At 39.7% G+C, this 23,742-nt stretch overlaps 1 protein-coding gene across 1 annotated transcript; it reads right to left on the minus strand.

Moving 5' to 3' along the window:
* Nucleotides 1–309: 309 nt before the first annotated feature.
* Nucleotides 310–21,750, minus strand: LOC144013462 (sodium- and chloride-dependent GABA transporter 2-like). The gene is made up of 15 exons (XM_077512381.1): nucleotides 21,538–21,750; nucleotides 17,051–17,290; nucleotides 16,738–16,872; nucleotides 13,857–13,997; nucleotides 13,686–13,776; nucleotides 12,079–12,211; nucleotides 7,821–7,955; nucleotides 7,597–7,700; nucleotides 7,109–7,233; nucleotides 5,611–5,723; nucleotides 3,648–3,785; nucleotides 3,429–3,531; nucleotides 2,035–2,135; nucleotides 1,619–1,789; nucleotides 310–1,525 (listed from the first exon to the last, which is right to left on the minus strand). Exons 2-15 carry the CDS (start codon nucleotides 17,268–17,270, stop codon nucleotides 1,391–1,393), a joined length of 1,845 nt encoding a protein of 614 aa, XP_077368507.1. The 5' UTR covers nucleotides 17,271–17,290; nucleotides 21,538–21,750; the 3' UTR covers nucleotides 310–1,390.
* Nucleotides 21,751–23,742: the final 1,992 nt, after the last annotated feature.

The following is a 23,742-nucleotide window of genomic DNA, read 5'->3' on the forward strand; positions in this document are numbered from 1 at the left end:
CATCAGGAAAAAAAAGTATGTTTCTGTCTGTTTCCGTTTTGCAGCAATTAGCATTAGAAGAGAGCTAAGTTTCATCAGTTTTCACAAATCTATTTAAAATTGTGAGTAATTTAGCTTTTTTTCTAGATGGCCCTGGTTGATATTTACTCTGCTGCCACCTGCTGGCCGTTTGTGTAATAACTACCATTTCTGCAACCATTCTTTGCAGTTGAGAGGCTGCATCAAAGCCTTCTGTATGCTCTAGCACAGGGATGGGCAATCTCGGCCCTCGAGGGCCGGTGTCCCTGCAGGTTTTCGATGTTTCCGTTTTCCAACACAGCTGATATATGATCAGCTCATCAACAAGCTCTGCACAAGACTGATAACGATCCCGTTGATTGGAATCAGCTTGTGTTGGAAAACGGAAACATCGAAAACCTGCAGGGACACCGGCCCTCGCGTACCGAGATTGCCCATCCCTGCTCTAGCATAAAACAAAAACAAAAACAAAAGAACGTATAAATACGTATTTGGGATACTTAAAACTAGGGATGAAACGATAACGGCAATATCGTGATATCGCGATATTAAAACTGGCACAATATATCGTCGTCGTCATGTCACGATATTAAAAGCAGCACATCTGTTAAAAAAAAAAAAAAAAGTCGGTTTGATTTCCATTTTTGCGGTCGTAGCACCCTCTGGTGGCTAGTATTTTTTTAGTGCAGCTTAATTTTCACAAGGCATGTTTTGGCCCTGCTATATTTCAAATCCACGCTAATGGTCAAATGAAGGGGAACGTAATTTGTGAACCGAGTCAATATGTGGAGGAACTCAATGTGTGCTGGCATTTATATAATTTTTAGATATTTTATAATATTTTTATATTTTTCATTGCTGTATTGTACAAAAGCACAATAGTGTTTTATTTTTATTTATTTTATATCGTGATAATTATCCTATTGTGGCCTTCATATCGTGATAATATCGTATCGTGATGTTTGGATATCGTTACATCCCTACTTAAAAAAAAAAAAAAAAGTATTTACACGTTATTGGTAGCAAATGAGTTAGAACATCCACTGTCATTCCCTTAACCATTAACACAAAATGTTCTAACTACATTGTAAACATTTCATTATTGCACAGAAGTGATGATTATCAACAAATCACCGCACTGCAGTGTGTCAAGCTGCTACCACTTCTGTAACATAATTATTGATTACCTTGGTATCATAAATATTTAACAATGAGAATAAAAAAAAAACAAAAAAAAAACAGCAACATTAAGAAAGAATAAAATAACAATTCTACTGTAATAAACTGAGCCAAACTGTATTAGCTTGGTGGGCATAACATTCAAGGTCACATGATCCAAACTCCACCCGCTTTAATCAAACCTGCAAAAACCTTACAGTGCATCACTCGCTACTTCCCTTGGCGTCTCGCTGAAAGGAAGGGCGGGGCTGTAAGTGGCCGAGATGTCGGGATGATATCGGAAGGCTTGTGGCGAGTTTATGGTGGGTTTGCACAGCCGCTGAAAGCGCTACGGGGTGAAAAGAAGAACACGCGTAAGTGAAATGTGCATCCAGAACATTTGGACTCACGGAACGCAAGCTACTGAAGGACAAGTTCGAACCTGTGTGAGGGTGCCAGGTGCACTGGCGAGCGCGTAGATGGCCCAGATTGGGAGCAGCGACACAGAGGACAGTGTGAGGAGCCAGCCCAGTGCCGTTGCCCAGCCTGGAGCCACCAGGCCTTTCCCAAACCTCAATGGGGACCAACAGACCAAGGAGAATAGGAAGGTAGCCTACAAGTCATATAAAGATGTTTTTTTTTTTTTACAACAAAAAAAGATAAATAAATACATTTAAAATATGTATGTCGTCGCTGCTGTGTGAAAAACACGTCCATCTTTGTTTTTGGGATGAAACTGAATACAGATAACGTAGAAATGTAAAATAAATAAATAAATAAATAACAAATGGACATACCGGCAAGTGTTTTTCACATAGCAGCGACGATGTACATTATAATTCATGGCAGGTCACTTACAGTGCACACGGCAGGTGTCAGGTATTTCCAGCATAGCTTGAAGAAAAGCAGGGGATTGTGGCCTGTCATGTCCTTGATGTTTGAACTAAAACGCTCGGCACCTTTGGGCAAAAAAAAAAAAAAAAGTGGTTGTAGTTTAAATAATCGTTACACTATATTTCGCTGCTATGATGAGAGGAAAAAGTACTTAAAAAGTCATGTATATAAAATTCGACATTTTATTTGCATGGCTATCACAGTCATCACCGTAAAATAAGGAACAAAAAGTGTAGTGGAGATTAGGGATGTAACGATAACGTGAATATCGTGATATCGCGATATTAAAACTGCCACGATATATCGCCGTCATCATGTCACGATATTAAAAGCAGCACATCTGTTAAAAAAAAAAAAGTCGGGTTGATTTCCATTTGTGCAGTCCTAGCACCCTCTGGTGGCTAGTTATTTAGTGCAGTTTAATTTTCACAAGGCATGTTTTGGCCCTTCTATGTTTAAAATCCACGATAATGGTCGGATGAAGGGGAACGAAATATGCTTGTGAACAGAGTCAATATGTGGGGAATTATTTATTAATTGTATTAATAATAAAAATGTATCAATTTGTTTTAATGCTTGTATTGGTGCGTCTCTCTCTCTATTGTGGGTTTTTTGGTATGACCTCTCTTTTTTTTTTTTTTTTACAATATTGAGACCTTCTTTTGTATCGCCAACCTCCCCACAATATCGTGATAATTATCGTATCGTGACCTCCATATCGTGATAATATCGTATCGTAACGTTTGGAAATCGTTACATCCCTAGTGGAGATTACATTGCTGAGGAATTCCCCCTCAAACGACTTCTTTTCAACCCTAGTGCTTCATTCACCTACTGCTGGGAGAGTCATAAAAAAAAAAAAAAAAAAAAGCTTCTTTGGTATTCAGTTGCGTCAGTGTCCATTGCTAACGTTTCCTATTAATAATGATCACCTGCATAGGAACTTATCTTTTTATTGCATTTTTAGCCTTAATTAACATGGCATATTCTTGCGCAGTTTGTTTTTTAAAAATGCTCTTGTCCCTGGGCAGGTCTGGCTTGAATAGTGGCTCCCTGGGGCCACCCGACTGTGAGACGAAGGGGCTGATTGAGGGTCTGGAGGAGACAGACAAGGGCCTGGCTTTGAGCCAGTCTCCTTGCGATCGAGGGTAAGCTGCGGCCATGTTCGGTCTACTGACTCTGAGTGGAATGCCCGTGGAAGCGAGGAAGTGGAAAGCTAGAGTGTGTGTGAGTAATTTAATAACAAAGTGTTTTTATGTCATTCTGCTCCCTGCATTTTACGTTGAATTTCCAAAAATCCGGGACTCAAAACGCTCGAGCGCTTCAAACATGTGACTTGGATGTGCTACGTTTCCTACCGTAGATCCAGCCAATTGCAACAGACTGGAAGATGGAGAGAAGCAGTAGGCTGGCTCCACTACAGGAGAAATGATCATATATCTGGAACACATACAGACCACCCTGCAGCGCCGGCAGGAAGACGGAGACACACACACACACACACACACAAAGTGGACTACTCAGTGCCACGAAATCCAAAATGGCAGTTCGACACGTTCACACCGAGGTCGAGTTACCGGCGTCACCATAATCAGCCCGATCGAGAAGCATACAACGCAGATAAACAGCAGCAGCAGCTCTCGGCGGTAGCCGCGTCGGATCAGATGGGGGTACAAGTCGGTCACGGATGTCATCAGCGCCTCCAGACTCACAAACTGGAACATAGAGAGAAGATTTCATACTTTTTTTTTGTGTGTGTGTGTGTTTCACATACAGTGATACCTCAGCTCACGAACTTAATTGGTTCCCAGAAAGGGTTTGTAAGGCGAAAAGTTTGTCTTCCGAACATTTATTTCCCATAAGAAACCATTAAAATGAGAATAATCCGTTCCCAGGTCCCTATAAAACATAATTTTCTACTAAATAAGCCTTAAAACTACACAAAAATATACCTTATTTTATGTATAATAAATGTGCTATTGTATTGTAATTAAAGAAATAAATTGTACTGTATAATAAAGTCGTTTTATTTTACTTTGTGATGGTAGTTCTTAAGGATGGTAGCAATGGTAGACTTACTTCATTCGCGAGCGTTTCACCGCGTCGAGGGGCCGCATGGAGGAAAATATATTATCAAGTGGGCCGCATCGGGAAAATAACGGTATATAACTTAAAAACAATTGCCATAATTGATACGCATATTTTCGTGGACCAGCCCTAAATTACGGAGCTCATCTGTAATCATATTGTTCCAAAGAATAACACGGATGCAAATGGAACGCGGCAACACTTTGCCGGTCTACATTCCGGACGTGTTTTCCATATATATTGTTCCCAGAATGCATTGCATGGGTGTTAATGATGTTATAAGGACGTTAATCCCTGTCATATCTATTTGCGTTACCAGTAATTGAATTTGAGTCTATTTAACACATTTATGTCTGTGTATTAGGGGTGTTAAAAAAATCGATTCAGCAATATATCGCGATACTACAGCACACAATTCTCGAATCGATTCAATAGGCAGCCGAATCGATTTTTTTAACATCCATTTTTGATGAAAAAATATTCAACAAAATGTCTAACTTTCACACCTTAAGCATGGAAGAATGTTATATTAATGGAAGATTAAGCCTTAATATATTATATTTTTATTTTTATTTTTATTTTTATCATTATCATTTTAAACTTCCTTATGTTACATTTTTTAAAGTTTGTTGAATAATGTTTTAAGATTGTTAGTTTGTAACCTATTTTCATTTATTTTTCTTCCTCTGAATGTTAACTACTGTTTCTTGATGCTTATGTGTTGTCTTTCCTCGTGTAAAGCACAATGAGTTGCCTTGTGTATGAAATGTGCTATACAAATAAACTTGCCTTGCCTTGCCTTGCCTTGCCTTAATATTTTATTTCAATGCTGTTCTAACATGAAAAATGTTACAACCTGTTTGTTAAATACAGTGACTCACAGTTATAAGACTGTAGATTCAGATCAATAAATCATACATTTTCATACAAATCTTACAGTGTACATGTGCAAGTTTACTGAATGGTATTTTCTAAATTTGAGTAAAAAAAATCGCAACAATCGACTTGTAAATTCATATCGGGATTAATCGGAATCGAATCGAATCGTGACCAATGAATCGTGATACGGATCGAATCGTCAGGTACGAGGCAATTCACACCCCGAGTTACCAGTAATTGAATTTGTGTCATATTTAACACATTTATGTCTGTGTATGATTTAAAAAAAAAAAAAAATTTAAGTTGAGTGCAAGATAAAGACATCCAGGATGACGATTCCCCGTTCAAGTTGCATTACTCATCTGAGGACTGCTTGTGAAATTACAAATTTGTATGTTTTGATTGTGGCCGGCTGATTAATTCGACATTACATTCTTTTTATTTATTTTTTTTAACTTTACAAAATCGTCTCGCGGGCCGGATTAAACCCATTTGCTGGCCTGATCCGGCCCGCAGGCCATATGTTTGACACCCCTGGTATATATAGTGATCCTGTGTGTGTGCGTTACCCACCTGCGTGTCTAGCCCCAGCATGATGATCATCAGGAAGAAGCAGACGGCCCAGAGTTGGGGAAGAGGCATCATGGCGACAGCTCGAGGGAAGGCGATGAAGGCCAGGCCAGGCCCTGTCAGGGGCATATAAAAGTACATCGAAAAGCTACAAAACGCCAGAGTTGATCCTCTGATGGTGGCTGAAATGAGGTCTGCTCACGTATGCTAACGTCTTGCTTGATATGCAGATATGACATATGTGAACAATGGCACGGTTGTCATAGCAATTCATACGACTAATCCAACTACATCTATTTGCGAATGGGCGTTAGGTAGTGATGTGTCGGTCGCGAACGAGCCGGTACTCTTTGAAGTGAACGATGAGAGCCGGCACCTTCCCTCGAGAGTCATTTTCCCTCTCTCTCTCTCTCTCTACCTATGTTGCTCTCTCTTTTTTATGTGTCTGAAGTGAGGTTTGGCAGTGTCTCAGCTGCCGTGCTCAGAGAGGGAGGAGGGAGGGTGGGGGTGGGGGAGGTGGTACGCATTGCTCCGCCTCGTCTGCGCAGTCGCAGACAGAAAGAGAAGGAGGAGAAAACAGGAGAGGAAAGGACAACACACAAAGGTGGTTTGTACAAGATGAGCTGAAAACGCAGTAACATTTGGAGACATTTTAACTCATTCACTCCCAAAAACGTATTTATACGTTTTTATTTTATATTTTTTTTAAATGCTAGAGCATACAGAAGGCTTTGATGCAGCTTCAGACCTGAAAAGGTTGCTTAAAGCAATGGTAGTTATTACAAAAAACGGCCAGCAGGTGGCAACAGAGTATAAGAGAGCAGCACGGGCCATGTTGCAACAAGCTCTTTTTCCCAGTGTTCTCAACAAATTTATGAATAATGATGAAACGTAGCTATATTCTAATGCTAATTGCTGCAAAACAGAAACAGATAAAAATATACCTTTTTTTCCTGATGAAAGAAGAGACTATTCTTTCTTTTGGTAGGTTCCATGTTTTTATAGCAATAGAACACAATATCCTGTGTGGGCATTGCAAAATCAGTCAAAAAACAAAACAGTGAAAACGCCTGGGAGTGAATGAGTTAACTGTGGTTAAAGTCAGATGACAGAAGGAGCCGGATCAGCTCGTCCAAGTTGATATGTTGTTGTTGTTTTTTTGTTGTTGTTTTTTTAATGCAAATTTAAAATAAATGTTCTAATGTTCTAATTTTGGTGCATCTATTACAGAGATTTTTGATCTGGCAGTTAATTATAAAATAATGGCAAGTACCCTCTACAGTTCTCAAGTATTTATTTCTGTTGAATGAGTTTTTCTATGTATGTTTGAAAGGATAACACAACCACCAGTCACCAAATTGACTCATGATTAAATTTGCTATAAAACGTTCCTGGTGAGAATGTATTGTAAATTTGATTTTCAGCTAAACTTTTTTTTTCTTTTTTCTTCATTTTGAAAATGTGATCACCCGATAATCTTCATTTGATGTTGCGTTTTCACCTGACTGAGCCACAGTGGCGATGTCCACGTCTTGCTCCTCTGCCATGAAGCCGAGCACTGAGAAGATGGCAAAGCCTGCCAAGAAACTGGTGCTGCTGTTCAAGAGGCACAGAAGGTACGAGTCCCTGTATGCACACGCACACATGAAATCTTTTGGATATCAAATTTGACACAAAACACATTTGAAAATATCTGGCAACTGTATGTCGTGAGTTGATGGCCTTAGCTAGCTGTGAAAAGAAGCCAAAAGCTAAGAAGTGCTTGGCTGCTTTTTAGGCATGACTGAGTTGAGTGTGGGAAATTGGGTCGCTCAGGCTTTTCTTTAAGGTGTGGCTGTGTCCAAACGTGTTTTCTTGGGCCATTCCTTTCATTCTTTCTGGAAACCATCTGACCATTAGCTTCTACCATTTCACAGAGTATGGTCTTGAAATCACTTGACTTGATTTGTGCGGCTGCGTGTGTATGACTGTATTATAAAAGCGCCTCACTTGTAACAATCGTTGTTGTATTTGTTGTAACTGCCGAGGGCTGTGAGACTCCCCAAACAGATTCCATAAGAGAAAAAGATCTGTGTACCGGCATCCATCCATACCTACAAACAGAAAAGACAAGGTACAAACAACACGCCTTTGTAACCAAACTTTCATATAGATAAAGAATGTGATGCAAAACCTAAAGGTCAAACTTTACAGACGCAATCGTCCGTCAGCACCTGTGGGTCTGCCAAGCGAGTGTGGTTGGGTTTGAGGTAGTAAATGATTCCCTGGGCTGCCCCAGGCAGCGTTGCACCGCGCACCAGCAGCACAAACAGCATCACGTATGGAAAGGTGGCCGTGAGATACACCACCTAGAAAATACACCGTGCAAAAAGAAATGAGATGAATGACAACGAAAAGTAGAGCTGTCAACATTAATCGATTAAGTGACAAGTTATCAAATAAATGAACAACTATTTTATTAATCGAGTAATCATTTGGATAAATTTTTTTTTGTTTAAAATTGTCCAAATCTTGTTAATTTCAGCATATCAACAAATATTATTTATTTATAATTATTCACTGATTTCTGTAGTCCTTCATGAAATAAGACTGATTAACTTCTGTGTTTAACTCATTCACTCGCCGCCATTTTCACAGAAGCAATCCCGTTCGCTCCCGGCTGTTTGACTGGATTTTAACTGATTTTGCAAGGCCCACAGAATATTGTGTTCTATTGCTATAAAAGCATGGAACCTATCAAAAGAAAGATTAAAGTCTCTTCTTTCATCTGGAAAGAAAGTATGTTTCTATCTGTTTCCATTTTGCAGCAATTAGCATTACAAGAGAGCTAAGTTTCATCAGTTTTCGCAAATCTATTTAAAAAGTAATTGAGCTTTTTTTCTACATGGCCCTGGTTGATCTCCTTTGCTCTGCTGCCACCTGCTGGCCGTTTGTGTAATAACTACCATTTCTGCAACTGTTCTTTACAGTTGAGAGGCTGCATCAAAGCCTTCTGTATGCTCTAGCATAAAACAAAAACAAAAAAACGTGTAAATATGTCTTTGGGACACTTAGAGCATTAACATTTTTTAGTTATACGTTATTGGGAGTAAATGAGTTAATCAAAATAAGACATATTTGCAAACATCTGTTTTTACTTTGGAAAGCAATGACCAAGCCAGTAACATACAGTGGTATGAAAAAGTATCTGAACCTTTTGGAATTTCTCACATTTCTGCATAAAATCACCATCAAACGTGATCTGATCTTTGTCAAAATCACACAGATGAAACAACAGTGTCTGCTTTAACTAAAACCACCCAAACATTTACAGGTTTTCATATTTTAACAAGGATAGCATGCAAACAATGACAGAAGGGGGGAAGAATAAGTAACTGAACCATCACATTTAATATTTTGTGGCCCCCCTTTGGCAGCAATAACTTCAACCGGACGCTTCCTGTAGCTGCAGATCAGTCTGGCACATCGATCAGGACTGATCTTGTCCCATTCTTCTTTACAAAACTGCTGTAGTTCAGTCAGATTCCTGGGATGTCTGGCATGAATCGCTGTCTTGAGGTCACGCCACAGCATCTCAATGGGGTTCAAGTCTGGACTTTGACTTGGCCACTCCAGAACGTGTATTTTGTTCTTCTGAAACCATTTTGAAGTCGATTTGCTTCTGTGTTTTGGATCATTGTCTTGTTGCAGCATCCATCCTCTTTTTAGCTTCAACTGTCTGACAGACGGCCTCAGGTTTTCCTGCAAAACATCCTGATAAACTTTTGAATTCATTTTTCCATGAATGATTTCAAGTTGTCCAGGCCCTGAGGAAGCAAAACAGCCCCAAACCATGATGCACCCTCCACCATGCTTCACGGTGGGGATGAGGTGTTGATGTTGGTGAGCTGTTCCATTTTTCCTCCACACATGACGTTGTGTGTTCCTCCCAAACAATTCAACTTTGGCTTCATCAGTCCACAAAATATTTTGCCAAAACTTCTGTGGAGTGTCCAAGTGCCTTTTTGCGAACATCAAACGAGCAACAATGTTTTTTTTAGACAGCAGTGGCTTCCTCCGTGGAGTCCTCCCATGAACACCATTCTTGGCCAATGTTTTACATATAGTTGATGCATGCACAGCGATATTGGACTGTGCCAGTGATTTCTGTAAGTCTTTAGCAGACACTCTAGGGTTCTTTTTTACCTCTTTGAGTGGTCTGCGCTGAACTCTTGGCGTCATCTTTGGTGGGCGGCCACTCCTTGGGAGGGAAGTAACAGTGCCAAACTCTCTCCATTTGTACACAACTTCGCTGACTGTTGATTGATGAACATCCAGACTTTTAAAGATGGTTTTGTATCCTTTGCCAGTTTTATACAAACCAACAATTCTTGATTGCAGGTCTTCCGACAGCTCTTTTTAGCGAGTCATGGTGCACATCAGACAATGCTTCTCATCAAGACAATTCTGACCAGGTGTGTGTTTTATAGTGGGCAGGGAAGCTTTAAGCCAATCATCAGTGATTGGGCACACACCTGACTTAAATTGTTTGGTAAAAATTGGTTTCAATTGCTCTTTAAGTATCCTTAGGCAGAGGGTTCAGTTACTTATTCCTCCTCCTTCTGTCATTGTTTGCATGCTATCCTCATTAAATTATGAAAACCTGTAAATGTTTGGGTGGTTTTAGTTAAAGCAGACACTGTTGTTTCATCTGTGTGTTTTTGACAAAGATCAGATCACGTTTGATGGTGATTTTAGGCAGAAATGTGAGAAATTCCAAAAGGTTCAGATACTTTTTCATACCACTGTAGTACATCAATCCCCCCCCCCCCCCCCCCCTTTTTTTAAATCACTATGGACTCAATGCACAAATCGCCGTGTCATGTTTCCGGGAAAATCTGAGATTGCACCGCCTTTTCCGGTAATGGCCATCGCCGTTTGTTTTCCTTCAGAGAACCTCAAACAGTTGTATCGAAGAAGAACAGAGACGACAGTACATTGAGCAATCACTGCTGTGTGGGCAGATAGACGGGTTTAAAACCCAATTCACACTGACTGCGGAAAGGACGCGTTGCGTTTTCCGTACGGCTTCCGCGCGGCTTCCCGAAGGACTGCAATTCACACAGCGTGCGGTTGCGTGTCCGGAAATCTGCTCCCGACAGACCACAAGATCGCGTGGGGTTCACGCTGGAGAGTTGAGTTCACCAAATAACAACCTTGTATATAGAGTCCTATTTGTAAACAATAGCCACGCTTGCCTGTTGTCACGTCGATATGCTTTTTGGACATTATTTCTGGGACTTCTACCATGGGTAAGTACGTTTTGTGTTTAAATAGTGTCATTTCGTCATGTTTAATTTATTCTGAGCTCATTTTTTGTCTTAAATGTCCGACTCATGCTATGTAGCTAGCTAAAAAAAAACTTCGCAAACGGTTTTAATTTGAAATATACCAGATTTGACTTGATGCGAGATGCCCGATTTCCTGTCCAGCCTGTGTAATTTTTTTAGCTTCATGAAAATCCGCATGCGGCTTCCCGAAGAAATATGCGGAAACCTTCCGCATCGCCGCAGTCGTTACGCAACACAAAAGCACCGCACCGCAGCAGATGTGACTTGACACGTCGACTTGAATGCGTTCTATCCTTGCGTTCGTACCGCATCCGTTCCGCAGCCAGTGCGAATTGGGCTTAACTCTGCCTTGTTTTTTTTCTCTTATGCTGACCACAGGAGACAGTTTGTTGTAAGTTGTTAACATTCACAGGGATAACTCTGTAGTTGTTGATTACACAAGGGCACCGTTTGTTAACAGAAGAACCAGAGCTGGATTTTGAAGTTAAATTTTGATGTGTCGTGATGCTGTTTCCAAAACGAGCTAATGCTTCTGCCTTTCGGACGTTTTGTCTTTTCATGTGCCTGTATGCATTTAATGCCTTTGCGGCCATTTTATTGTATGACAAACATTAAAATATTTAAATGAGTCTTTATTCTTGGACTGCTGACAACGCTGTCGGAGGCATGAGACAGTGGTGGTGGTGGTGGGGGGGGGGGGGGGGGGGTCGCAAAAGGGGCCAGGCGAACGTGTCAGCTGCATGACGTCACTCCCGCGGCAATTTGAAAGTACGCACGGATTATTATTATTTTTTTCACTCACTCACTCACTCACAGAAGCTTACATGTGTGAATGTGTGAGTAAAAAACAAAAAAAATCTGTGCGCCCCCCCCACTCTGCTATTGGCTGGAGGGGTGTAAACACTGTCTTTCCACAGAAACGTCCCGCTGTTTACAAAACAAACACAAAATGGCAAAATACAGGCTGGGGGTGTGGGGCTTTAGGACAAAATCACCCCCATGCGTTATGAAAAGCCCATATCTATAAATTGAGAAGTAGTTTGTTTGTTTAAATCCTGTATTTAAAAAGTGCATTTTCCTGAGTGAAACCGGCAGACAGCCCCTTTAAATACTTTTCAAGAACGTGAAGGCATATGTTTACCTTTCCTGTGGATTTAATGCCCTTCCACACGCAGAAGTAACAGACGAGCCAGACAACAGCAAGACACAGTGCCAGTTTCCAGCTTACTGGACCAAGATCATCCAAGTTATCAGACAGGTGGAGCACTTCTCGCCTACAATATACAAACGTACAGTTAATTGTTACAGTCAGCAAAACTTGTATTACCCCGTAATTGCCGGGCTATAAGACTTTTTTTCACGCGCTTTCAACCCTGCGGCTTATACAATCATGCGGCTAATATACGAATTTTTCATCCTGAACTGTAACAAGCATTTGTAGTCATAAAATTAATGAAATTAACACTGGAAGCGAGAGAATATTTGATCTTTTTCTCTTTCTGTGTGGGAGGATTTCCCATCAACAAATTGATTTATCTTTGGGGATCTATTTTGTACTGTGAATGAGGTCATCGGTGGAAGGATACATGAAAAGAACGGGGGAACTTCTGCCATTAAGTTAAAGCGTGCATGTTCAGTGAGCATGTGTCCTCTTTTTGTTTTTTCTTTTTTTGCTTGCTTTACAGCTTAACGAGCCACTTAAAGTGACACTAATATGCGAAGAAGACTGATCAGCTAGCGTGGGGAGGGAGAGAGAGAGTGGGGACGGTGACGGTCCGTGTACTTTTCGGCCATTCGTTTTTCCTTCTGAATCAAGGACTCGGAAAACGGGAAACAAACCGATTTCCGTTTTTTGTTTTGATGTATATGAACAAATAACGGGAAACGTGTCGTCTCCCGTTTTTGTTGAATTAAAAATTAAAATGAAAAACGGGAAACGGGGGTTTATCCGATGTTCTATTATGTGTTTATTTAGCACAAATCGGGAAATGAAATGTGGCCGTAAACCGTTTTTCGCAAGCTGGTTTCTCCTTGACCCGGAAGCCGTTCATCTTTTGCGGCGCGTCACTGCTGCTGCTGCAGTGGAAGCTTGTTGCCCCCTAGTGTCTAATGACTGACAATGAGACAGAGCCTGGTGTGTTTGATGGAGAACTTGCCCAGTTCGTTTCGGATACAGAAGACGAGGACTTTGAGGGATTTGTGATTGATCAAAAGCAACGTGAGTACATTGTTATTGCTCTCTGCCTCTTTAAAAACTAGCGCTAGCGCTGTTTTAGCATACTGCTAATGGCATGCTACCATGCTAATGGCATGCTAGCATCGCTGGGAGCTTGGAGCTCTGTGTTCTGTGTTAATTATCCTGCTAGTGGTCTAGTTGTTGTATTGATTTTGGTAGTGCTTTCTAGTGTGTTGCGACATGGTGATTTAATTTTGCCGTGACACCGTGATTGTACATGACATGGGGAAGAATGACTTACCTGCATTCTGTTGAAAGTGGGTAAGCGAGATCTTCTGCTTTTACAATAATGAAAGTGGTCACTGGTCCTAACTTACATGGTACCGGCATTCTTTGTAAATATCTCATTTTCAATGTGGGCACATGCGGCTTATAGTCAGGTGCGGTTTATGTATGGACAAAATGCTTTTTCCTTTAGAAATGTAGTGGGTGTGGCTTATAATCAGGTGTGGCTTATAGTCCGGCGATTACGGTAATTACAACGCATGAATCATTACTGAGGATCCACTCACTCCCAAAACTCCATAATAGGGGACGTGACATTCTCAGGCAGGCTGCTCACATTGGATGTCTGGTTTTGATGGTCAAACATGAAACACGCCTCTACGGGGAAGCACACAAATAGACAAATTACACTTCAACATGTAACTGACTGCGGCAACTGCGCTGACTGAATGACTGACCGGTGTTCCACGAGTTGTTACAGTGTGACCAGGGCAGTTGGGCCTGAAAACTGTAGCAGAGATACAGTACAGCCCAAGCCAATATGACGATGTAGTACACACACCCGTGCAGGATCATCATCTGGCTGGCATAGCCGAGACCTGCAGACAGACAAGAACAAGTACATCTTACTGCCATCTGTTGAACGGTGGTGGACCTCAACTATAATAAAATGGAGACATTGTGGAAAACGTAAATAAAAACTGATGATTTGCAAATCCTTTTCAATTGCATCCATTGCAAAATCCAAATATTAAGGTTCAAACTGCTAAACTTGATTTGTGTTTTTTGGAAATATTCACTCATTTTGAATTTGATGACAATAAAAAAGCTGGAATGGGGAATGGTTACCACTAGGGGTGTGAATTGCCTAGTACCTGACGATTCGATCCGTATCACGAGTCATAGGTCACGATTCGATTCGATACCGATTAATCCCGATATGAATTTACAAGTCGATTGTTGCGATTTTTTTTAACTCAAATTTAGAGAATAGCATTCAGTGAACTTGTACATGTACACTGTAAGATTTGTATGAAAATTTATTATTGATCTCAAACTTCAGTTTTATAACTGTGAGCCACTGTATTTAACAAACAGGTTGTAACCTTTTTCACGTTAGAACAGCATTGAAATTAAAATATTTAAGGCTTAATGTTCCATTAATATAACATTCTTCCATGCTTAAGGTGTGAAATTTAGACGTTTTGTTGAATATTTTTTCATCAAAAATGGATGTTAAAAAATCGATTCGGCTGCCTATTGAATCGATTCGAGAATTGGGTGCTGTAGTATCGCGATATATTGCCGAATCGATTTTTTTTAACACCCCTAGTTACCACTGTTACATCACCTGTCCCTTTAACTATACTCAATAAGTGAATATTAAGGACACTAATTGTTGAATCTTTGGAGGTAGAATTCTTTCCCATTCTTGCTTAGAGTACAACTTCAGTTGCTCAACCATCATTGTCAGATTTTGCGCTTCATGAACACATTTTCAATGGGAGACAGGTTTGGACTGCTGGCAGCCCAGTCTTGTACTCTTTTACTCGTTTTAATGCTAATGGCAGCCGCGCACGTAGCTCCGCCCTGCATTTTTAGCCAGCTCTCTCGATCTCTCCCTTTAGACCAGGGGTGTCAAACATAAGGCCCGCGGACCGGATCAGGCCCGCAACGTGGTTTAACCCGGCCCGCAAGATGATTTTGTAAAGTAAAAAAAAATACAATAAAATAAAAAATTGTAATGTCGGACTAATTAATCAGCCGGCCACAATCAAAATATATAAAATTTGTTATTTCACAAGCAGTCTTGAGCAATGCAACTTGTACGGGGGGATCGTCCTGGATGTCATTATTTTATACACAATTTAAAGTTACGTTTTTTTTTTCTTCCCATAATTATTATTATTATTTTTAATCATGACCGACAAACGTATTAAATACAACACAAATTCAATTACTGGTAACACAAATCTATATGACAATGATTAGCGTCCTTATAATGTCATTAACTGCGCCACGCAATGCATTCTGGGAACAATATATATGTAAAGCAGGTCGATTTAACACATCCAGAAGTCAGTGTTGCCGCGTTCCATTTGCATTTGTATTATTTTTTGGAACAATATGATAACAGTTGAGCTCCGTAATTTTGGGCTGGCACACAAATAGCGAAAATCTGCGTATAATTGACGGCAATCGTTTTTAAGTTATATACCGTTATTTTACCGATACAGCCCACTTGGTAATATATTTTCCTACATGCGGCCCCTGAGCTAACATGAATTTGACATCCCTGCTATAGACCTTTTGCACGTGACATCACAGTCCTGATCGGAACATCAGGAGGATGCTGGACAGCAAGAGAACCACTTGCCTATATTGCAATCGTTGAAATTCGTACAGCATATAATTTACTGTATCTAATCAATCATGTTCTAAAATGGTCATATCTTGCTGTCCGGTCGCTTTTACCAATAGAGAAGGGTGTAAACCAAACGGAGCTTTTTATCGCATACCTACTGATGAAGGTAAAAGTCGTTGGGGGTGTAGCAGCAATCAACCTAAAGGACTCCAGGCCGCCCTAACAGTATTCGCAGACGTTCATATATTTTACTCACAAACATACACTCTGACAATGATTTCAACAGAGGTGTCAAATTACGTGTTTTAAATCCCATTAACTCTTTTACTGCCACACGTTATCAAAACGTTATCATTCGCGAAAACGTTCTAGTTCATCAGATTTCGTCATCTTTCATTGTAATTTGATACACGGTCAGCCCATTGAAGAGATACAATGCTGCCATCTGGTGGCCATAGTTAGTGAGTGTTTTTGATTCCACAACCCATTGACCAGGCGGCGCTGCACTTAGATGCGTCACTGCCCATTGATTTAAAAAAAAAAAAAAAAAAACGTAGTTGACGTCATTTAACGTTTATGGCGGCATACATTGTAACTTTATTAATTGTGATTAAACGTTTGTGGCAGTCAAAGAGTTAACGAGCCAGATAGCGTCCACTTCACCTGCACACACGTAGCTTAATTTTTAAACGGACCTTCTTCAAAACTGTGAAGTGTACTTGACTCTTTAATAGTGGATGGGATTGTTCTTCGTGTTTGGAGATTTTCACTGTTCTATCAAGTGATGGCTAGCCTCGAACCCGGCAACGTATTTGTTGTGTGCATGAAAGGGGGTGTAACACTCTTGGATCACTTGTCTCGTGCTATGTACTGTAATAGGTTCATACTTGTATTTATCCTGCTTGTTTACAATGTGTCAATTGATTTAGTTTGGCTTTTAAGATATAAAATAATCAAGTGCAATACAAATATACCTCCAAATATTGGGCACATGGTTCTCCAGGCGCTGACCCCGCCTAGGCTCGTGTACTGGCCTAGCGAAGTCTCCAGGAGGAACAAGGGAATGCCGCACAGCACCAGGAACAAAAGGTAAGGTACAAAGAACACACCTGGACACACAAAAAAACATTTACTTTTCATGATTCATTCTGTGAAGTGGATACTATAAAACCTTATGAATGCTTAGAAAAGATTAGCAAGATACAATAAGGCAAGATGTGTGAGTGGGAGAAGCTCATTTCAAGTACTTGTTTGCACTCCTGCACTGTTTTCCCTCATTTATTTTACCTCCTCCATTCTTGTAGCACAAGTACGGGAACCTCCATACGTTGCCCAGACCGATGATCTGGCCTGCCACGGCCAGGAGGAACTCAGCCTTGCTGGCCCATTGTCCCCTGGCATGCAGGCCAACTTTGTTGATTTCTGTTGTTGTCTGGTTGGAGGTTGTTCCTTTCTGAACGTTGTTCAGCAATGGCTGTCCTTGGCGTGGCAGCGATTGGGAAGTCATCACGGTTAGACACAGAACCCCTTAAAAGGGACAAAATAATAAAAGTAAGCTAGGTGGAAACAATAAATTATTTGCAGGTTGTGGGAAAAAAATAAATAGAAAATAGTTGAGATTTGAACTTTTGTCTTATTACTTTTTTTTGTCTCTGAAGTACAGTATGCATTAGGGATGTAACGATACCAGCAATCGTGATATTAAAACTGACACAATATCGTCGTCGATATTTAAAAGCTACACATCTATTAAAAAAAAGTCAATTTGATTTCCATTTGTGCAGTTATAGCACCCTCTGGTGGCTAGTTTTTTAGTGCAGTTTAATTTTCATTAGGCATGTTTTGGCCCTTCAATGTTTAAAATACACAAATTGTCAGATGAAGGGGATTGTAAAATGCGTTGAAGCGAGTCAATATGTGGAGGAACTCAATATGGTCTTGCGTTAGCGCTTAAGTGCCTCAATATTAAGTGTTATTAGAGATTGAAGGTAGTTTATATGTTTTGCTGTTATGTACAAAAGCACAACATTGTGCTTTTTTTTTTTTTTTTTTTTTTTTTAGTATGAGCTCATTTTTTGTTTACAGTATTGAGACCTTTTTTAAATATCGCCAACCTCCCCACAATATCGTGATAATTATCGTATCGTGAGCTTCATATCGTGATACTGTAATATTGTATCGTGATATTTGGATATCGTTACATCCCTAGGATGCATCCTCACTAGGGTCATGAGTGATCTGGAGCCTATCCTCGCTGACTTTTGGGTGGGAGGCAGTGGGGTACACCCTGAACTGATCTCCACTCTTGACCCTTGTGAGGGTAAGTGGAATAGCAAATGGATGGATGAATTCGGCTACGGAAACATTTTGTGTGCCAATTTAAAGATGGTAAACAGGCATAATGCAGTTATTGCAAGCTAAGGATTTTCAAAACTTTTCAAAACAGTTTTAGTGTATCAGTTACTTTACTTTTGCAAAATAATTTCATTAAAATAATCTTTAGGGATGGAAGCCTAGTAGATGATTAGTTATTGTAAACAGAAGTGACTAGTTGGACCATTGATTGTAACTACGTTTAAAACAAACAAACAAACAAACTGATTTCACAGCCATCATTCTTAATGTATGCCAGCTTTTAGAGATTGATAGAAAGCCTACATTGTTTAGATATTTGCAATTATAAACGGTAAATGCATTGATGGACTTTTTTTCTATCTGAGTTTGAAATGTCCGACACTATTTGAATGCAACTGCAGTTCGGCTTCGCTGAATGCTGTCAATCAATGATCAGCGCTGTCAATGTTTACGTTCCCATTGGTAGCTAGTACTTGCTAATGCCGGAGACTTGTGCCGCGCCAGGTGAATTGGTCGCATTGTCGAGCCCTGCCATGGATACATATAATACATGTATATTTGTGTATATATATAACATTATAAATAAGGACTCAGGTAAAAAAAAAAAAAAAAAGTTGCTAAAAATGCCCTGAGACCACTTGCTTCTCCTTTTGAAAAATACATCAAATAAAATTAGCCTGGGGTGTTTGCAAGACTCCAAACATCCGTTACCCTTAAACGTTATTCTCATCAGTCTTTTGAGGCCGCGGCATGGCTGGTTAGAATTACGATTTGGTTGTGATGCATGTTCTGCTGTCTCGCAGTCTTTCTTGCTGAACTGATCTAAAACCGCAGCCCAGAGTTCAACTCAAACAAACTTTACTTATTTAGCGTTTTCACAGCAGCTGCCGCTTCGAAAAGCACTTTACAGAACACGTGACATACAATATTAATAAGAATACAACCACGGCAAACCAACAATTTTTTTTTCCCCATTCCTACATACACTTTGCTGTTTGAAGCGGTAATAGATGAAAGTGAAAGTACCTTTCCACACCAAACTGCTGACTTTGGCCTCTTAGCAACTTATCTATAGCCAACAGTCTTCAACTTTTTAAATTGGACCTGCAAATTGGTGCTATTGTTAAATCCATGTACAGCGCTTTCCATCTTCGGCAACTCGCTGAGGTAAAGCCAATTCTTTCTCAACACAACTTAGAAAGAGTCATCCTTACCTTCATTGCATTTCACATGGATTACTGCGATGTAGTTTATTTTGGAGTCAGCCAGCCAGCCACCTAGTTGGTCCAAAATGCTGCGGCTCACCTTCGAACTGGTACTCCTAAGAGGGAGTTACAAAACTCCAATTCTGGCTGCCCTTCATTGGCTCCCTGTACATTTTAGAGTTCATTTTCAGAGTCTTTTGTTCTCAAATCTTTAAATTAATCTCATCCCACCTTACCCGTCCTAGCTAACCCACCCTTACGCACCTGCCCCGTGACATTAAGCTACATTTCATGCTTCAAACAAAGACATAAAATTGACTTTTTTGAGAAGAATCAACACCAAGTGGGACACAATCGTGAAGTGGAATGAAATGTATAAGATATTTTAAACTTTATTATCCATCCATCCATCCATCCTCTGAACCGTTTATCCTCCTCACAAGAGGAGCGGGGTATGTCCCAGCTGTCCTCCAGCCATACCATCGCAGACAGTCCAACAGCGCCAACATTTTAATTGACAACACAGGGCTATTGCAAAAATGTTGCCCACTTATGTGCAAAAATCACGTTGCCCTGTCGCCGTAAAGCTGCATCTTTATTTCAACTTCTTCAAACATGAACAGTCTCGCACTGTTTGTCCTCTCTTTCCTTGTGTGCTGGTTGAATATGTCGTACCAAAGCAATTCCAATGAAACTAATTAGGGATGGGCGAGTACCGATAACCGGTATCGGTATCGGGCCGATACCAGCGTTTTTTTCAAGCACTCGAGTACTCGTGACGCAGACGAGTACAAGCGAGCGATGGCAGAGGGGGAAGACGTGAAGTGAGTCCTCCTTGCCTGTAAGTGGCGCTAGCTTGCAGCAGTTTCTCATCAAAACTTCACCGGTTTGGAAATACTTCAAAATTGTGAATCTTAAACTAAAAGAGCATTTTTGTGTTTTATTTTGAGCGTTAAGACTATTGAAGAGTGACTGTGCTGTTTTTTCTTTTCTTTTTTTCTTTTTTTTTTTTTAAATTAAAGGAAATATATTTGTTTAAAATATCTTTTAGTGATTTTTTTTATTTGTCAAAATGTACTACTGGTATCGGCAGTTGGTATCGGTGAGTACTGAGGGTCTGAGTATCGGTATCGGTCTGAAAAAAAAGTGGTATCGAACATCCCTAAAACTAATATTAAAGTATGGTAGCAAGTAAATCTAATGTACTCAAACAAATTGCATATAACAAAATGATGAATATAAAACAACTGAATACAGAAATGTAAGTAAATACGTGAAAATATTTGTTGGCTAAACACGCTGACACTATTGCACTTTTGTAAGTTGTTTCGGGGTTGAAAAAACAACAACAACAACAACAACAACAACAACAACAACAACAACAACACCTCGACTTCCATCGCTGCCCCTTTTGGCACTTGACCCGGGTGTGTAACATATCTTTAATTGTGATTTTAAGAATAACAACAGTGAAATCACCGTTTGTTCCCTAACGTATAAGTCCTCAAGTGTCACCATGACTGACTGTCCATCTGTTTGTCACTATTAAATGTCAAATTCAAGGGCCACAAGTCCGGTGCACTGTGCACGCACATCTTCATAATTGTGAACGATGAGAATGTCGTTTCTAATCATTGCTTTGACTTCGTTACTTATCTGTGCGCTCCACCAAGGACACACTTACCACATTGGGGGGCGTGTGCGTTATCTATATTGTGCAGCAAACGACGTCTTTCTGCAGTGCATAAACAAGCACACGAATAAAGCTAATGCCTACACTCAGTTATTGCACATCATTGGAGTTAATGTCCCTTTGTGGAATAAGCCTCGGTCTTATTCATACAGTAAAGCTTTAACAAAAACGGAATAAATAAATGTTTCCGTTTCAATTCCAGTTCAACAGGAACAATTATTCACAATTTACAACATCCCCGCCAAACCACCACAGGGCTGCATAATATGTATATTAAAAAAATAAAAAATAAATAAAAAGAAAGCACATGATCCCCTACTCACGACTATAAAAATCTAAACATAACGGGCAGCCGAACACGCACGTAGCAGGTTCACCATCCTCGTCGAAACCAAACTGAAATTTAATCCCAGACAAAACGAATTCGCCTCTGAGTCATTTAGCTTGTTACTTAATTGAGAACGCTGCGAAAGCAAGATATAAATAACAACAACAAAAAAATCGTCATGACTTTAGCCTACCTCTGTGTCTGCGACTCTGCGTGGGCTATATAGCAGGTTTCCCCTGAGACCTTGTTTTTTTTTTTTTTTTTTTTTTTTTTTTTTTTTTATGAATTACTCACACGCTCAAACACAAGCCTGGTACATGTAAGCCACATGGGTCTCCCAGGCGGAAGAGCTAACCCACGCCAACCGGCACTGAAGGCAAGTGACTGTTCCACTCCTCCACCTGGAGCCCCCATTTCCCCGAGACCTTTTTTTTTTTTTTTTTTTTTTCCCCGAGACCTAGCAACCAAATGGTGCGCTCCAGTGACGTGTGCACGCTGCCAGCGAGAAGATGACGTCACGGCCACCGCTTATTTACCCACTTTACCCAATATATTTGTCTGATATTAAACTGTATTTATACGGTTCATTGTTTATGTACAGTAAACAAAGTTTTATTTAAAAACAAAAAACAAAAACAAAAAAACATTTAAAAATAAAGGCACAAGCAGGCATATTGGTAGTGCCCACCTGTTCATTTTTGGGAAGAAATTATGTAATTTTACAGAGGAGTCATATATTAGACTGTTGGATTTTGAAGTTGGGTTATATGCAATTGAAATGACCAATGAAATTACTTATTATTTAAAATTAGCAATTGTATAATAAAGGGGCCAACGCCCTGAATAAACAACCCAAGCCTTTAGCTTATTAACGTGCGTGTTCGTTCGTTCTTCAAAAAGGAAAGCAAGCAATCAAAAATGACGAGAAGATCAAATTCATTTAAGTCAGGGGTGTCCAAACTTTTTCATTTGAGGGCCACAACCAGAAAATCAGAAGGACGCAAGGGCCACATAATGTCATGAAGAGAAATTGTGTTTAGTCCTAAAAATTGTACAAATAATTTATTTGTGCTTTTGCATATTTAGAAAAACGCTACAGTATATAAACCAATTTATTTGTAATATGGTAGTTAGGTTATTATAGTTTGGGAATATTTCATTTTAGTTAGTTTTTATTAGTTTTCAGGGTGGTTCTTTTAGTTTTTATGGGTTTAGTTCTTTAAAAATGCTTAGTTTTAGTTTAGTTTGTTAGTTTCAGTATTAGTATTAGTATTTTTTTTTTAAATGTGTGTTACTTGTGCGCAATATTTTTAAAACAATATGGGAGTGACATCATCTTTTGGTGCTTTTCTATTGGCTGCTGCTAAATGACATCATTTCTGTGTGACATACTTTCAAACGTCATTATTCCGGTTTATATCAAGATAAATCTACTAAAAATCACATTTAAAATCATCCCCAAAGGCTCATGCATTACATTAATTACCAAAGACTAAAATGAAGGACATGTTTGCTCTAATTATAGTTAGTTTTAGTTAGTTTTGTAAACATAAAATGTAGTTTCAGTGAGTTTTCGTTTTTTAAAAAGCATTTTCATTTTTATTTTATTTCGGTAACAATATTGTTTTTTGAATTTTAGTTTTTCATTAGTTTTAATTAACTAAAATAACCTTAATGGCTTTAATGTTTTTCGATACACGACAGAGGTGCCAATACTGCATTAAAACAGTGTTATCGGTATCAGTGAGTACTCACAAGTAACATGCCGATACCATTAATTCCAACGCTAATATAGGATTTTGGATGCAGCATCTTGCGTCTTGCTGGTGCACGACATTCACTGATATGTGACATGTTGACTGCATGCCGATCTAAGATATCCTACTGGCCCTTGAATGCTGTGAACCAATAGCAGGACAGCTTTTTCATGTTGAGGAAAAAAAACAAACAACTTAAGTATCGGTATGTATCGGCCGATACCGCAAAGCTGGGTATCGGTATCGGTGGCCAAAAAACTGTATCAGAACAACACTAATGAATATGTACTGCATATGGTACTTTTCCGCTACCTTTTTTCTGAGTGGTAGTCGGAAAAAAGTTTGCAGTGAATAACTACATCCACCCAGCTAAATTGTGTGAGTGACTGTGTTGCAAGAACTAGTGTTTCTTTGTATGGATTTAGGATCCAATTAAGTCCTTTACTGGAGTCTACCTCATTAGTGTCACAAATTCCCTGTAGAAAATAAAACGGTTAAGGGTCAAGAGTAATTGGTGGTCATACAATGCCCAAATTCCGCACGTGCTCTTATTACAAACGCACACATTCAATTGTAAATGCTGCATGAGGCTTCCCGCCGGGAGCCAACTCAAAGCCCAACATTAAGATTCACTAATCATT

This window comes from Festucalex cinctus, chromosome 2, assembly GCF_051991245.1.
Source record: "Festucalex cinctus isolate MCC-2025b chromosome 2, RoL_Fcin_1.0, whole genome shotgun sequence".
Classification (NCBI taxonomy): Eukaryota; Metazoa; Chordata; class Actinopteri; order Syngnathiformes; family Syngnathidae; genus Festucalex; species Festucalex cinctus.